At 38.2% G+C, this 18,097-nt stretch overlaps 1 protein-coding gene across 3 annotated transcripts in view; it reads left to right on the forward strand.

Moving 5' to 3' along the window:
- The window catches only part of LOC114667809 (uncharacterized), a 48,140-nt gene extending 30,057 nt beyond the window's left edge, over positions 1–18,083 (forward strand). For 2 of the 3 annotated variants that reach the window (XM_028823288.2, XM_028823289.2), the window contains one exon: positions 15,755–18,083. In XM_028823288.2, the coding sequence (XP_028679121.2) occupies positions 15,755–18,078 (2,324 nt within the window). In that variant the 3' untranslated portion in view covers positions 18,079–18,083. Of the gene's footprint in view, positions 1–8,633; positions 8,868–15,754 lie in introns of those variants that run through there. The other variant, XM_051920459.1, reaches the window with a different exon arrangement.
- Positions 18,084–18,097: the final 14 nt, after the last annotated feature.

The raw sequence follows: 18,097 nt of genomic DNA on the forward strand, positions 1-18,097 counted from the left end.
AACAGATAAAAACTTCTGTCTTAAAATTTGTCCTACATTGGTTCCATATCTTTAATGAGTGGTGAATGATTGGGTTGCTGGTAACTAATAATTACTGTTGACTGAAGGACAGAGCAGAGCATACAATGAAAATTTAGAACAGGATTTACAAATAAAAGTGGTGTAGATTTGTGGATTGCTGGTAATTTCCAAACTTTTATTTGCAGTGCAGTAGTAAAAATTAAAACTTGGGTAGTGTCATGCTTCCTTCTGCTTTAGGTCTGCATAGTACTATGTATTTTGATGCTTGGAAGTTTTGTATTTCAGATGAATGATTTTACAATATGTACCTTTTTAAAAGATATTTTTTTTGTATGGAAGGATTCTCTGGAAAAGATGAAGGAGGTTTGGGAGGATATTCATTCTGATTATATTCATTCTCACAGCGAATATAAGAAAGAAGGTAGACTATCTATTAACATCTTGTTATTTTTCTATTGTACAACAAAATAGAAAAACTGTTTAAAAAAAGTCCTTTGGATTTCCTTTTGATGGCTATTACCAGATATTTTGTTGATAATACAAGAACAGCTTAGTTAACCAGTCTGGTCTGACATTCACTAAATTAAATAAAGCAAACTTTTATTCAAATTAAATTTGAATACAGAGATCAAATAAATTGTGAACACAGAGATCTTATGAAAGTCTCATAACAGGTTTAAAACGAATGAGATGATTTTGTGTTTGAGTTATAATGCACTATGTATAACATAAAGAGAGATTTTCTTTTTCTTATTGCCTTTGAACTATTAAATGTTAATCTCTGGAAGTAATCACAGATAAAAGATTTAATTAAAGAAGGGCTTGAGTGTCATTCATGTAATTCTAACAAGATGGTAGTCTTTGGTATCCAAAATCATCCCTCATAATAGAAAACTTTGACCTTGAACTTTATTGTGAGGTCTGCGCAAAATAAATAGTATGCAGTATTTGATTTGCATCATACACATTAATTAGCACTAACAATTAAAGTTCCAGTCTTTTCCAATCACAAGTTGTTCATCTATATTGACTCTGGCAAGTATCTGTGAACCCTCACTAAGAGTTTTTCTTTGTCTCTCTGTCATGATAACCTTTCTTGTGGACAGACGTAGAAATTGCATACAAAGATAACGATTGTGGAATGATAAAAAACTTGAATCAATATCTTAAATAGTAATTGAACAAAAAGTCTTGGGCTGAGGGCCTTTTGACCTAGTCAAAGGGAGGGGAAGAAGATTTTGTGACTACGCCTCAGTGCAATGAATAAAGCATTAGAGCCTAGGTGTAGAAAATAACCTTAAGATAAATAAAAGAAATAAACGAAGGGTGGGTCAGCTCTTAGGAAATTACACCCTGTTTTAGTTACAGAAGAAGTTACTCCACCAGTAAGGAAGGGCTGCTTGTGAAGCTGCAAATATAAGATAAGCTTTGCGATAATTGTGTCAGTGACACTAGCTGACAGGGGCTGCAATGGTCTCTCTCTGCTCACCAAGAATAAAGAAATTGCTTTTTTACTCTACATCTGCTGGTTGCCTGCTTTTTGCCTCGAACCTTCGTCCACACGATCATCAAGTGGCAGCAGATATCTGTAACTCAATCAGGGTCACAAATTGGTCTCTGATTTATAATGGTGGTCAAATATAAGCAGTTGGAGTTGGTCTCATCCGTTATAGGAGATGGACGTCTGAAGCAGAGCTCTGCTAGCAGCGGCTTTATTTTCCCACGTATTTCATATTATTTAGAGGTATCCTGTATTTAACCCGACCAAGGAACTTCCACTACAATATACAAGCATGAGTAACAAGAAGAAAAGTCAGAAAGAACCGGAAAAGAAACTTAAAGCTGCATCAAAGTCTGGACAGACATCCGGCCCAAGTGCAAGGTATGGCCTCTCGGAGACTGACCTGGAACAGGCAGACAAATGCGCAGATTTCTGGGGATCCCGCTCCATCGTATCGTCTCCAGTCGAGAGTAAAAATGGGAGTGAAGGTGCAAGTGATACAGGTCGCGATGGATCGTCGATTTCTGAGGATCATTCGAGACTAGAAAAGGCCCTGCAGGATGTGCTCTCATCTACTCATCGCGAGCCCGCAGCACCTGCTGTAACAGGAGCTGCATTTCCACTCACGGAGCACGAAATCCGAAACGAACTGTCCGAACTGAAAACTGAACTGAAAGAGATGATCGCTACACTGGCCACTGCCATGGCTACAGCCATAAATGAGCTTAAGAAGGATAACAAGAATGAGCTTAAGAAGTCTAACATTGAGTTTAAGAAGGATAACAAAGACCGGGAAACGCGTCTATTTCAACGTTTTGACGTGAACTTTAAAGGCGTGTTGGAGAAATTAGAGGAACACATCGAAGAAAATAGATCCAAACTGAAAATGCTTGCTGACCAAATTAATGATGTTACAGATCAGCTGGATGACGTTAAGCAGGCATTCACGGCTCGAGTTGAAACAGCGGAACAATTGGCATCTAACAGCGATGAAAAAGCTACAGCTGCGAATTCCGAATGCAAAAAACTCGGAGACAGACTTGCAGCCCTGGAAGATGGGTACAGAAGAAACAATATAAGAATTGAGGGTATACCTGAGAAATGAGAAAGCTCAAACCCAGTGAAATTTGCAGTAGAATTACTCTCTGAAATAATTGGAGATGATTTTAAACTCGACATTGAGATAGCAGCTGCGTATCGCACATACAGATCAAGCACCTTTAAATCTAGGTCTTTTATTGTCCGCTTCGAGCGATTACGATGTAAGCTTGATGTGATGGCACTTCTCAGACACAAGCAACAGATTATATTTGAAAATAATCTTATTCGTATTTTCCCCGACTTCTCACCATTAACAGCTGCAAAATGCGCAGCCTACTTTAACATTAAAAAGTTGCTACAGAAAGCCGATATTAAATACAGCCTCTTGTATCCCGCCAAACTGAAAGTGGAAGTTCAAGACCAATATTATGTATTTCCAAGCAAGGAGGAAGCTGAAAAGGAACTAAAGAAGCTGTTTCCAACACTTTTCTGAAAGTTAATAAAGAGCCGTATTCTGTCAAGACATGGGAAGGACCTATCATCTGCCGTTGGATCCACTTTTAAAGAGACTGGTATTATAATTATACATCCTTTTCTTTACTTGGACATCATATGTTTATGTCTTAATTACAGTTATAGACGTAAGTGTTGGATGTAATTAAGGTAGTAAAAAAAAAAACCCAACCCTACTTTAAAGTAGACTGTTTAACATCATACTCTTGGTTTATTGCTATTTCTACTATTACTATTACATTACTATTACATTTATACTATTACATTAGGATTTACTATGTTTATCCTAGACTACTTTTTAAAATCATTCCCAGGGTTGGTTCTTTTATTATTTTAATATCTTAAAATTGCTGAATATTATTTTAAGCTTATAGACTGTTAATGATTATATTTTCGGCAGATAGAGATATCTATTGCAGCTGAATTATAAATACTTTGTTTTAATTCTCTAACGCCACTACGGGGTGGGGTTTGTTTTGGATTGGACGTGCTCTGTCTCTTTGTATGTCAGAGGACCGGGACATTGTGAAGTGGGATCAAGCCTCAAGTGGAGGGGAAAAAAGGGGGGGCGTGGTGGGGGGATAAAGGGGGCAGAGAAGGAGAGCAGGCTATATTTAATCTATTCTTCTAATCCTTATAACTATAAATATCAATGCAACAATAGGCTAAAATGCAATAACTCATGGGGAATTTTGAAATTAAGATTAAAACTGCCTCACTACCAGTTAAGACTATAAAATGACATTAAAAACTCAGAGTCAATGTCTCCATGATGGGACAGTTAACTTTGTGAGCTGGAATGTTAAAGGTCTGAATCACGAATTAAAGAGAAAGAAAATATGCTCTCACCTAACAGGCTTAAACGCTAAAATAGTATTTTTACAGGAGACCCACTTACTAAGCAAGGATCACTTCAGACTACAAAAAAACTGGACTGGCCAAATGTTCCATTCTAGCTTTGTAAAGAAAACTAGAGGGGTGGGAATTCTCATACACAGAACAGTTCCATTTGTAGCATCAGATGTAGTATCGGACCCTGAAGGGAGATATGTGATGGTCATGGGCAACTTATTTAACAGTAAAATGATTTTGATATGTTTATGCACCCAATGTCGATGATAAGGAATTCATGCAAAATCTATTTGCATCCATTCCCAATGTGAACACTCATAAAATTATAATGGCTGGGGACTTTTGTGTTTTAAATCCACTCTTAGATAGGACTCCTGTGACAGGGGGGACGACATCTAACACTGCAAAGACAATTACACAATTTTTAAATGACCACAACTTATCAGACCACTGGAGGTTTCTTAACCCAAACTCAAGAACATATTCGTTCTACTCACCAGTGCATTATAGCTACTCAAGAATTGATTATTTTTTTATAGATAATAATTTCCTGCCTATGATTAAATCGTGCAAATACGACACAATTGTTATCTCTGACAAAGCCCCTCTAGTCTTGGAGCTAAAATCATTAAGCCCCTCACACTCACCTCGCAGATGGCGTCTTAACCCTCTTCTATTGGCAGACGAGAACTGCACAGAATTTATATCCAAATAAATCCACTTCTTCCTAGAGACAAACACGCCCACAGAGGTTTCTGCAGGAACACTCTGGGAAACTCTAAAGGCCTTCATAAGAGGACAGATTATTTCATATCTTTCCCACAGAAATAAATTAGAAACCAAGAAAGTGTCAGAGCTAAGAAGTGAAATTACTAGAATAGATGAAGAACAAGCCAGGCGTCCAAGTGATGCTCTTCACGGGAAAAGGCAGGCCCTGCATACAGAACTTAACATCTTAACAACTAAAGAAACTGAACAACTTATTTATAAGTCAAGACATCATTACTATGAACACGGAGAAAAAGCTAATAAGCTTTTAGCTCAACAAATTCACAAACAAGAAGTTCGCAATGCAATACCAGTAATCACCAACACGAATGGAGAAGAAATCATTGACCATAAAAATATAATGCACGCATTTAGAGATTATTATAAATCCTTATATTCTACTGAGTTCAAAGAAGACAATACACAATCTAATGCATTTCTGGATACATTACAGACACCACAAATAGATGCTTTAAGTGCTGAGGAACTGGATAAACCTCTGACGCTAACAGAATTACTAGATGCTATAAAGTCACTTCAAAGCGGGAAATCAGCAGGCCCTGATGGTTACCCCGTAGAATTTTATAAGAAATTCTCCACTCCGCTAGCTCCCCTCTTATTCGCAACATTTACAGAAGCTAGAGACAACTGTGGAAGAAAGAATTGTTGACCCGTAAAATGGAAGGAGTCAGAGTCTCACACCAGAAGAAATGTTCATAAGCTTTCTTTTATTGTTGCATACCTAGACTGGAGTGTCAGTAGCATGCGCGCTGACAGGAAAGAGTTCAGCTCTTTTATATCAGCTGATTGTGTGCACACTTTACAAGTTCGTATAAAGGCAGATTAATGCATGAGCCTTTTAGGGCTTAAAATAGACGGCGGTTACAGATGAGTACATAGAGTAGCTTATTCGTAAAACAGGAAGAACAGTTTATAAAAATACATTTCTGGTAAAGGCAGATTTCTGGTAAAGTCAGATTCTTTTGAACTGCTCGCACAAGTTAGCATCAGTAATATATGTTAAAGGTCACATACACAGTTTCTGCAAACTGTCAAGTACACTTTATATTTTAAAAAAATAAAAAAATAAGGACAGTTATCTGTAAACTGAAAATTTCCATTCCACACAACCAAATACTACCTCAAACATTTCGTCAAGCATTAATCACTGTCTTTCCTAAACAAAATAAGGACTTGTCACAATGTGCATCATACAGACCAATTTCACTCCTTAATAATGATGTTAAGATACTCTCAAAAATTCTAGCTAGAAGGATGGAGAAAGTGCTGCCCTCGGTAATATCACAGGATCAAACTGGATTTATTAAAGGCCGACACCTATCTTCCAGTCTCCGACGCTTGTTTGATTTTGCTGGTGAATATATAACATTAAACACCCCAGAGATATTACTATCATTGGATGAGGAAAAAGCATTTGATATGATTGAATGGAACTACCTTTTCACTGCATTGGAGAAATTTGGGTTTGGCCTGAATATTTGTGCATAGATCAAACTACTGTATACCAATCCAGAAGCTTCAGTTTGTATTAACAACATTAGCTCAGACTACTTTAAGCTAGAACGTGATAACAGACAAGGACATCCCTTGTCACCACTGCTGTTTGCAATCGCCATTGAACCACTGGCAGCTCACTGTCGAAATTCTTATCAGATAAAGGGGATTATCAGAGAAGGACTGGAACAGAAAATTTCTCTGTATGCAGATGATATGGTTTTATATATATATCAGACCCAGAAAACACTGTGCCTGCAGTTTTAACAGCACTCACAGAATTTCAAAAGAGATTCGGTCTCAGAATTAATCTGAATAAAAGTATACTCTTTCCAGTGAATTCACAAGCATATAATATTAGATTGGACACCCTACCTTTTACCATAGCAGATCAGTTTAAATACCTAGGGGTAAATATCACAAGTAAACATAAAGCTCTTTATCAACAAAATTTTGCCGTCTGTATGGAAAAAATGAAGCAAGACTTGCATAGATGGTCAACGCTTCATCTCACTCTAGCCGGAAGAATTAACATTGTTAAGATGAATATCCTTCCTAAACTTTTTTTTATTTCAAAACATTCCAATATATATCAATAAATCATTTTTTAAGCAATTAGATTCAACAATAACCTCATTCATTTGGAACTCAAAACACTCACGTATCTGAAGAGCGACCCTACAAAGACCTCAGGCAGAAAGTGGCATGGCTTTACCTAATTTTCAGTTTTATTACTGGGCAGCAAACATACAAGCCATAAAAGCCTTGACACAAAAAAATGAACATTCACAGGCTTGGCTCGCAATAGAAGTAAAATCCTGTAGTAGTACTTTATACTCCCTGCTCTGCGCTCCAATAAATGCAAGCTATCGCAAATATACCAATAACCCAATTGTGCTTTACTCACTCAGAATATGGAACCAACTTAGAAAGCATTTTAAGATGGAAAATCTTTTATCCGCGGCACCTCTGCAAGAAAACCACCTCTTTCAACCCTCGCAAACATATCCAGTTTTTAACACCTGGAAAAGTTTTGGGATGAAAATGCTCAGAGATCTTTATATAGACAACATATTTGCATCCTTTAAAAAATTACGTTCCAAATTCAACCTCCCAGCTACACGTTTCTTTCACTATCTTCACATTAGAAATTTTGTTAAACAGAAACTGCCCGATTTTCCTCACCTCGTACCCTCCACAATGCTGGAAATAATACTGCTCAATTTCGAGGAATTAAACACCATTTCCATATTATATAAAATCTTATTAGATTCCCTACCTTTCAAAGACACAAGAGGACATTGGGAAGAAGATCTCTTAATCAATATATCAGAAAAGGAGTGGAAGGTAGCAAAGCAGAGAATTCACTTGAGCTCCATATGCGCAAAGCATAGAATTTATTCAACTAAAAATTATATATCGTCCAAAATGTTTCCAGGGCAAGATCCAACCTACGAACGCTGCAACCAAGCTCCTGCCTCACTGGGTCACATAGTTTGGTGCAGGCCCAAAACAATATCATTTTGGATGGTCACAATCCCTCCTAACCCACTAACAGCTGTGTTCGGTGTTCTTCCAGATGAAGTGGAGAAGGACAAGCAAACGGTGATTGCATTCACTACACTTTTGGCACACAGACTTATTTTGTTAAATTGGAAGAATCCTAACTCTCCTCTGATAAGTCAGTGGGAAACCGATGTTTTATATTATTTGAAATTGGAAAAAAATCAAATTCTCAGTTAGAGGATCTGTACAGAATTTTTTCAAAACCTGGCAGGATCTAATCAATATTATTTTAGAATAAGAGAAATAACTATTACTGCATTTATTTTCCTTCTCCATATTTTATTTACCTATATATATATATATTTCTTCCTTTCTTTTGTTTATTGTTGCCTTATTAAAAAGCCCTAAACGATTCTCCTTTGGCTAAACTCTCCTTCTCAGGGTGGGGTTTGATTTGTCTTCAATTTTTTTTTCTTTTTGTTATAAATTGATCTATTTGTATGGAATGATTACAATAAAAATAATAAATAAAATTTAAAAAATATATGTATAAGCAGCATAAATGTTGTTTTGTATTCCCCTATCTTGAAGTTGCATGCTTGGGAATATAGTAGTCTTCATTGACATTGAAATGGGTTTGTTTCCCAGACTAATGCTGGTCAGGAATCAGTTATTTTATTTAAAATGTTAATTTTGAAGTTGAAACACCTTGGGTTTTTGTTAACGGTTAGTTCTGGAGATTTTTGAGACATTGGCTCTTATTCTTTATTGTAGACATTGTAAGTATCCGTGATAGTAGAGAGTAGCGTTCTGTGCCGTGGGTAACCCCGCATATACGTGTTGTTCTGTGGATAGTGAATTAAAAGTTAAAATTGTGGCTGTAATGTTTTTCCTTTTGTCTGTGTTGTCTTGTGACATGTTGAACAAATCAGTGGTCCAGATGTTTTCTGGAATCGTCTTCTACTCTTCAATACTGAGTGGAATTTAAATGGTTTGGGCATTTAGTGAGAGTTACTATTACTGAAGCTGTACATGGCATAACTTGCTGAGTGGAGACAGCAGGTCATAGCAGAAACATAAATGAATATATTTGTTTCTGTTTCTTGCAGTTTTGATGATCATACTGCGTAAAGCATGGAGCAGCCTTCTGGTGAGTGTGGCTCTATTGTGTGAGTTGTTTCTTCATTTTACAGAATTGATAGTTTTTGCCTGCCTTTGCTTAGCCAAATAATGAATTACAAATATGAATGTGAAGTGACATTTTGTAATTTCACTTTTATACTGTCTGTTGTGATTCATATTATGATTGAAAAGTTAAATCCTTGCCAGTAGTATCAGTAAGTGCAGTTGTTATCACCTGTTTCTTAGGAATTATTACTTTTAGCATGTGATAAAAACACATTTTATATGCACCATTACTCTTTTGCCTTGTAAATGTTTTCTAGGAAATGTTATGTCTGGTTTAAGAGTTAGACAATACAGATTTCCAAGCTACTACAGTTAGGTCCATAAATATTTGGAAATAATAATAATTTTTTTTTTTTTACGAAGAATGCCCAGGGATCGTTTATGACCACAGAGTCAGTACTTCGGTTCTACGTCTGATCTGAAGGATGGCACCATTTTTACAGTACAGCCTCCCCATCACTGCACAGGGGCATTTTTATGCAATCGTTTTGTTCACACCACTGAATTAAAGCTGAAAGTCTGCACTTCAACTGCATCTGAGTTGTTTCATTTAAAATTCATTGTGGTAATGTACAGAACCAAAATTAGAAAAAAAGTTGTCTCTGTCCAAATATTTATAGACCTAACTATAGCTAGCTCAAATCTGTTTTGGCCCGACTGTTGTTTCTGGTTTTTGGTTTGGATATTGTGCACTTCTGTTGCTTACATTCGTCTTGTAGTTGCCATAAATAATGATCAGAAATTGAAGCAAAATGCATTTGTGTGTGTGTGTGTGAGTGTGTATATATAATACGAAGTCTGTCCAAAAAGAAACTAAACCCTTTTTTTTTTTAAAAAAAAAGTATTTATTGATATACTTGTAGCTTAATCCGACTTGTCAAAGTAGGAGATAGCACATGCACTTCAGAACAGGTAATCCACCTGAATGCTAAACCTGTTTGGGCCTGGCCAGTACTTGGATGAGAGACCAACCAGGAAAAAGTTTGGGTTACTGCTGGAAGTGTTTTTGGGGCCAGCAGGGGGCACTTACCCTGTGGTCTGAATATGGATCCCAATGCCCCCATGCAGTGATGGGGAGGCTGTACTGTAAAAATGGTGCCATCCTTCAGATGAGACGTAGAACTGAAGTACTGACTCTGTGGTCGTAAACGATCCCTGGGCATTCTTTGTAAAAAAAAAAAAAAAAAAAAAATGTCCTGGCTAAATTTCACCATCCACTGGGATGATGTAATGGCGGCCATTTTTTCTTTGTGTCAGTGTGCTCACCACACACTAGCTGCTAGGTGGTGAAGAGGTGAGAAATAGTTAGCTAATTAGACACAGGGGATTTTAGGGGCCAGAATGACCAGGCCATGGTGGGAAATTTAATCAGGACATCAGGGCATACCCTATTCTTTACCAAGGATGCCAAGGGATCTTTTACCAGTTTGCTGGTAATTTTAATTTGCTTTTCCAGCAGAGGGGCATCTTAAAATTTAAATACTGCTGTGTAGCAATAATCTATTTAAAGTAACAAGCTGATTCTACATCTATGGCCCATTGACCTTTCAAACTGGTACATAGTAACTCATTTAACCACCCATGATGGGTTTTCCACAAAAGCAGGCCTTTTAAATATTTGCCAAATCTGGCCCCCAATGAACTAGAGTTTGCAAACTATTTGCTTGTTTTATGCCAATAGATGATATTTTGTTGTATAGTGCTTCTATATCAGTAGTATTGAGAAACCCTAGACCTCAACCTCCTACTCCTAAACCAGTTCCTGTGGCTCCCCAAAGGTCTTGTTTTGGCTTTCGTTTGACTTCTACTTTATGAGGGGGCAATAAGGATTCTATGTTTTTACAAATAAAAGTTGTATCTGTACTGTGGGGTACCATATTCCCTCCTCTTGGAAAATCATAACGTTTTTTACCAAATCCACTAAGATTGATATTAAGTGCTACAGTCAGTATTTTGTGTGCTATTCTGTCTTTTTTACAGCCTTTCATTTGTCTAAGTAAAGCTGCATGAAATGAATAACCTTTTCCATCTGCTAGTCTTTTGAATTTCCCACTACATTACTGGTACCTTTTCATTCGTTTCGGCATCCTTTTTAAACACATATAGTATTACATCATTTTCAGGTGTGGTCATCTGTTGTCCCCTTCAACTGTCCAATACAATGCACTGTCAGAATCAGGTTTACAATTCATCATGCCCAACCAAACAATTACATTGTTATGTACAGTTACAGTTATTTCAGTGTCCTCATACTGTAAGTCCTAACAGGCAAAGGCAGTAGTTCAGGGGAATTCCAATTTCATGGAAAAATGGAGCCATAGGTGTCTTGTCTCGTAGTTGCCAGGTACAGTTCTTGGTACACATATCTTTCTGCTCCTGGATTATCAGTAGCCCAAAAAGACTTTATTGTAGTGGGTATGTCGCCTGTATCAGGTCCATAAACCATCTGTCCAGGTCACGCCACACGCAAGGATAATCTGTGTAAGGGAAAGCAGAGGGGCAGCAGAGTGGCTGTTAAAAAAATTCTAGTATTTCCTGGCCCTGCAGCTGTTATTTCCTCAGTTCTAGGCTTTTGCCCTGGAGTTAACACCCATAGCTTCTCTCCATTTTCTTCCATTAAACTGTTTAATACTGACTAGAGCAGGTGTGAATTTTACTATGTGACATTTAGATATAGTCTTTAATTGCATGTCATGACTGGTTTAGTTTTCTAACTTTAATTGCCATTCATTCATGCTTCTATCTAAGGACCCCTGTAAACATGTATTTGTCACAAGCATTTCAATATTTATTCTGACCTCCATTTCCTTTTGCAACTGATCTGCTATCCCCAAGCTTATTCTTCCTAATGTTTTTGCCGTAATGTTAAGTGGTTTATGAGCACTAACCTGAGAGAGTTAATTCATTGTTTCCCTGTGGACCAATTCTTGTCAGGTGGAGGGCACACACAGGTGGCTCTCCTCCTCCATTTTGATGTCTCAAAAATGGTGTGGATCCAGCCACTAGACGATTATTGAGATTAAATAAGGCTTGCTTTAATACTTTAGTCCATCTTTAAAGATGATTGTGCCCATTTAGTTTTTTAATTTGTTCTTTCAAAAGCCTATTCATTCTCTCAGTATGTCCTGCTGGTTGTGGATGATAAGGAATTCCAAAGTCCACTGAATTCTGGCTCCTTGAGCCCACTGTTGCACAGCTCTCCCATCAAAGTGGCTTCCTTGATTGCTTTGAATTTCTTTCAGTACTCCATAGGCTTGGATAAAATGATTCTGTGAATTAAGTGTGGTTTTTGGTTGGCTTTCATTGATGCTTGTGAGAGTCCAGAATAAGTATCTACTGCAGTTAAGGCATACTGTTGTTTTCTTGTGGCAGTGGTCCAATGTAATCCACCTGCCAGACCTGTCCTGGTCCAGTTTCTTTCTTACAGTAAGTATGCCAGTCGACTTGTTTTGTGGGGGCCATTGTTTTACTTCTGCACATGTGGAACAATTGGTTACTATTTGTTTCCTAATGTACATCGTTGATGACACCATTAATATATCTTTTGTGCTCCCACCTGTCCTGATGTTTCATGAGCCCACCTTGCCAGTGAGATTAATGATGGCTCAATTCCATTTACCTCAGCATGGTGACACAGTTCATCATCCTCTGTAGAGTTCTCTTCCAGTTTGAATTTGCGAACAGCAGCTATCATATCAGCTTATTGGTTATAAATCCTGTCAAGAGATACTAGTGGAGCCTGTGCATCGACATGGCCAATAAGTGTCTCCCCTTTTCTGCCCTCTGTCCAAAGCTGCTCCCACAATTCTTTGCCACCCCATAGTTCTCTCCCATGAATAGTCCAGGCAGCTCTTTTCCACATTGTTATCCAAACTGTTAGTCCTTGGAAAAACTGCCCAACTATCTGTTTAAACAACATCAGGGAAACATTGATTTTCTGTCAAGGCCATTGGCTTAATTTCCCTTCCCCCTGTTGTTGAAGTATGTGGAGCTGATAAGCTTCTGCTCTCAAGTTTTTGTTCCTCCTTTCCACAGTCGCTGACTCACCTGTGAACCAGCTTTTCTTTTGTTCCGGAGTCAGTTGATGGTATGCCGATGCCTCTTTAAACGGCGATACCTTTGTAGGTGGAACAGGTGTTATTTCATCTGGATCCTCATATATCACAGCTTCTGCCATAACCCCTGGTAATACACTTCAAAATGTGCTTTTGCTTGCAGATACCACTTCATTTACACAGTCTGATTTTTGGGCTATGCCTGCTCCTGCTCCTGCTCCCAGGCCATTTTCTCTAGCCCACCCAGCAATGAGCAAGTTAGTACATAACTTTACCAGAGTAGGGTCTGTCTCTCTGTGTACAAAAAGGCCAAATATGCTGCAAGGAGCTGCTTTTTAAGTAGAGAATGTTTAGTCTGTGATCCAGTTAACTGTCGGGTCCAAAAACCTATGGTAACTCTTTAACTGCCATGCCAATGTTATTCTGCTCTATGGCTTCAAGTTCAAGAGGCAAATTAGGTTTTAAAGATCCCAGCCCTTGGTGTTGTACTAAGGCATCTTTAGCTGCTTGTTGTTTTTCTGTGTACATATTCTGGTTTTCCATATGACACCACGCATCAGTGTGAATACTTAATACCAGTGATCACAGATCCAAGGGTTAAGGTAAGTTTTTTTAAACAATTTTTTTCCAGTTTAAAAATGCAGCTTTGGGTTGCCATACATCTTACAATTATGCTGTTAAAATTTGGAACACTTTACGTTTCAGTGAGCTCCTGCAAGACATAATGTAAAGTTATTTAGTGATTTCAAAGATTTGCCAAAATATTTCTTTCTTTCAGATTAACATAGCCACACCATGTGGGTGTGTAAGCCAAACAAATAATTAAAAGACAATTGCCATGAAACTTGTGCAAGATGCAAATAAAATCCTAAAGGCAACTTTTAAACTTTTTTTTTTTTGAAATGGCTGTTTAAGCTTTTGGAAATAGGAGATGCTTAAACAGAAATGGACTGCCTGATTCCCGATAGAGTTGCCAGACTGCTCAAAGTGCAAAACACAAACCCAATCACTTGGAATGTGCTTAACAACATCTAAACAGCAACTTCAAGACTTCTGTAATCAAGTATCGGTCGGAGTGGTGACTCTGAGGCTAGGGATCTGCACTGCACTGGCAATCAGAAGGTTGCCGGTTCGAATCCCGTAAATGCCAAAAGAGACTCTGCTCTGTTGGGCCCTTGAGCAAGGCCCTTAACCTGCAATTGCTGAGCGCTTTGAGTAGTGAGAAAAGCGCTATATAAATGCAAAGAATTATTATTATTAACATTAAGTAATTTGAGGTGATAAGGATAAAAACTGATGTTTGGAGAGGTGTCAGTGAAGCAAATGAAGAGATACATACCATCCCCACTGTGAAGTATGGAAATTGGGGGCGCTGCTATTTTGATGCTGTGTAAGCTACAGCAACACAGAAGAATTTGGTTGATATTGATGGCAAAATGAATGCTGCAGATAAACTGAAAAGCTTAGAGTAGAATGTGCCTGCGTTCGCCTGGAAGCTGCATATGGGGTGCATTTGGACTTTCCAGGATGACAAAGATCCAAAGGACAAGACCAACTTTACTCTTCGGTGGCTGCAAACAGATGAAAGTGCAGCTTCTGAAGTGGTCATCACAATCCCTGGACCTCAGCATCATTAACCACTGTGGAGTGAATTCATACATACAGTAGATGCAAGGGAACCAAAGAATTTAAAGGAACTAGAGGCTTCTTTTCACAAAGAGTGGGCAGCTTTACCACATGAAAAGATAAAGTGACTCATTCATAACTGTCACAGAAGACAGCAAGTGGTTGTTGCTGTGAAAGGGGTCAATACACAATATTAAGAAACAGGGGTGTGTAAACAGGTCATCTGTGTAATGTTGGATGTTATTATGGTTTGTAGAATAAATGTATAATCCTATGATGACAACATTGTTATCCAAGTGCTATCTACCTGCTGTATATAATACGCAATCGTGGCTGTTCGTTTGTCTGTCCTGTAGCTCACAAACTGTTTGACCTATTGACGTGAAATTTGGTACACATATACTACATGATGTCTACTGTCCACTTTTGGGGTGACGATTGACCTCCAAGGTTATTCCTCTTTTTATTTTAATTTCATTGTAATGTAGAATCAACTCTCAGCAGCAGCCAGCAGGGCGGCCATGCGGTGCATGCATACGGGCGTTGTTCTCATCCCTACCACCTTCGCCGTCACTTCCCATATCTCTTCATATCTTAAATCATTCTTGAGGCAGATTGGAGACTTGCGTGCCAGCTTAAGTAATTGCAACACAAACACTGACTTAATCAGTTTTAACGTGAAAAGATGCCGACAAAAGATGAGAAGAAGTGGGCCGCTGGAGTGGAGAAAAGAAGAGCTGCTCAGGAAGCAGCAGGAGCATCGACCTTTGAGCAAATGAATGCTAAACGTACAGAGAAAGAGGATGAAAACTAGGAATGCTCAAGTCCAGTGTATTCACTGCACGTTATTGTGCAGTGTGCCATTACTGGTTACTAAATAAAAGAAATGTGTTTCGTATGATCACTGACATTTTTCTAAATGTGGTTAACATTTTATAAATTCTGCTAGGGTATGTTAACTTAGAAATATAACTGTATGTGTCAAATATTGTTGTGTGCCTGGACTGCATTCTCTTTTTAATGCATGGCATGTGATATTTGGTTTTTAAAATCTTAATTTGGTGACAAATTTTCACCCTTCTGCACTAATAATACAATTTTTTTTTCTGTGTTGTGTAATTTAGGTAGCAATATTGATTTTTTTTTTTCCACATCCTTTTTTTTTCAGTGCCAAGTAAAGAAGGAGAAAGAATCGCCCAACCAATGGCACAAGAAGCGGAAAGTCATTTGAAGTGGAATGCAAAATACTTGCGTTCACAGGAATCGGTTTGTGTAGGCTCCTTTGAAGATGGGCTTGGGAGTGGTCTCTTGTGCTCTGGAGAAGACGACCTAACACAGCATATTGAGAACTTACTTGCTCAAGAACTGAGTACACGCTCGTTATCTGAAATTCAGCATTCTACCAGCTTTGCCACTGATCAGCCTGGTCAAGGTGGGATTAAGGCTGCTTCTGAAAAAACTAACCTAGCTAATATGTGTGCTAAACCACACTCCTTTTCAGACTGTCACACATCTAATTCTACCATTGTGACTCGGAGAGATGTAGCAGATGGCTCTTCTTGCAGTATCGATGAGTTTACACAGCAGTTGATAAATTTTACAGAACAGAGTTCAAGCCCTGATAGATATACCACAGGTGATAATGATGATTACCCAACCTGGCACTCAAACATCCTTGATCAGTATTCTGACATTAGCAGCTGCTCCGACGATGGAAAGGAAATGCGGACAAAGCAGAATCCAATAATCAGTGAGGAAAAACACGTGGATGAAGGACTTAACACACTTTCCAACTACCAAGAAGGGGACTGTCTTGTGAGCAAAAGTTTAGATCCGTCCATGAGGAATGAGATTACTAGCCAAGGTAACAGGCCTTCCTGGTCCACAAGTACTTTTTGGGGTCAGTATTCTGATAAGAAAAACTGTTGTGAAAAAGCAGCTGAGGAATCTCTTAACACTACTGTAATATTGGATTTATACCGGCCTGTAGACAGTGTAAAAGAATTGTCACCGTCTACCAAAAAAGATCATGCAGAGACATCTATTGTGGATAGAGGTACATCCCAATGTGCAGATGAAAAACAGTTAGACAATGTCACTTGCTGGCCAGTTGTTCGGAATGAGTGTGAAGATAATACAGTTGAACATAACAATACTGTGTATACTTCATCACCTGAAGATGGTAATGTAGAGCAAAATTCACAGCATGCATCAGGAGAATCCATTCTTAAAGACATTGAACATAAAGCAAATTTAAAGAAAACAGAACGCTTGTCAGAAAAAAAGATTTTTCGCACAAATACAGGACCTTCATCAGAGTTAGACACCAATGTTGAAGTTTCAACATTAGTACAGGAGAATGAGTTGCAAAGTAATAAGCAAAGCAGGTTGCCTGTAAGAGATTACATGATGGATGGCCCTTTATGTCAAAATAATTGTGAATACAGCTTAGCAGATCAACATACTTCTCGGAATAAGATACAGAGAAGAATGTTTGCCTTCATGAGGGAGAGGAATATTCTACCAAGTACTCCGTTACAGACTGATGATGAGAAGGACATGTCAACAGCAACAGCACATCTGCTAGATGAAGGTGAAGGTTTGCAAGTAAGCAAAGGGATGTTTGAATCTGAGCTATCAACTGACAAGTATTGCCATTTTGTGGGCAAAAGAAGCGTAAGAGAGTGTGTTGATGAATTAATTGATATGGAAGTGGTTCCATCAGCATCAGAACAAAACAATATTCAGATGTTCCGTGATGAGCAATGTGTTTCTGATCAAGATGACCTGGAGCAAAGTTTAATTTCTGACAGAGCTTCTGTTAAAAGAACTGAGAAAAAGTTTGAAGGAGGAGATACTTCAGCTGGGTGTGCCAAAACCTCCGCCGATGATTTGTTCTCTGTTTTAGACTGGAAATGGCAGTACTTGCCATTAGTGAGATTAGACAGACCCCAGAGCTCAAGCGTCGGCTTTAAAGAATTTCAATGCAATAACTGCCAACAAAGATTCAAAGATACACGTTCTATTTTTGAACATTACAAGGTTCATATTAAGCAAGAGCTGTACAAATGTAAGAATTGTTCAGTGATTTTTACAGTAAAAAGCACCCTGAGTCAACACCAGTGTCTGAAACCAAGTGCTGATTGTGCTACCCCGAAGAAACTAAAAATATTCCAAGGTATTAAGGCACTCTTGAAGAAGCAGGGCAATGATGAATTATATAAATGTACACACTGTGACAAGAACTTCAAGAGTTCTAATGAACTGAGCAGTCATGAGCAAAACAAACATGCAAAACCAAACTTATACTGCTGTCAGGGGTGTGGAAAACAGTATACGTATTATGCTGCTCTTTTGAAACATCAGAATGCCACAGATGAAACTGGTAAAAACACTAAATGCTTGGGTAGCCCAACAGTAAATGAAAAACTGGATAGACATAATATTTTACAGAACTCTCCACAAAACGTGGAACCCTCCACAGGAAGATGATCAAAGTCCTCAGTATGCA

Source organism: Erpetoichthys calabaricus, chromosome 17 (assembly GCF_900747795.2).
Source record: "Erpetoichthys calabaricus chromosome 17, fErpCal1.3, whole genome shotgun sequence".
In the NCBI taxonomy this organism is placed as follows: domain Eukaryota; kingdom Metazoa; phylum Chordata; class Cladistia; order Polypteriformes; family Polypteridae; genus Erpetoichthys; species Erpetoichthys calabaricus.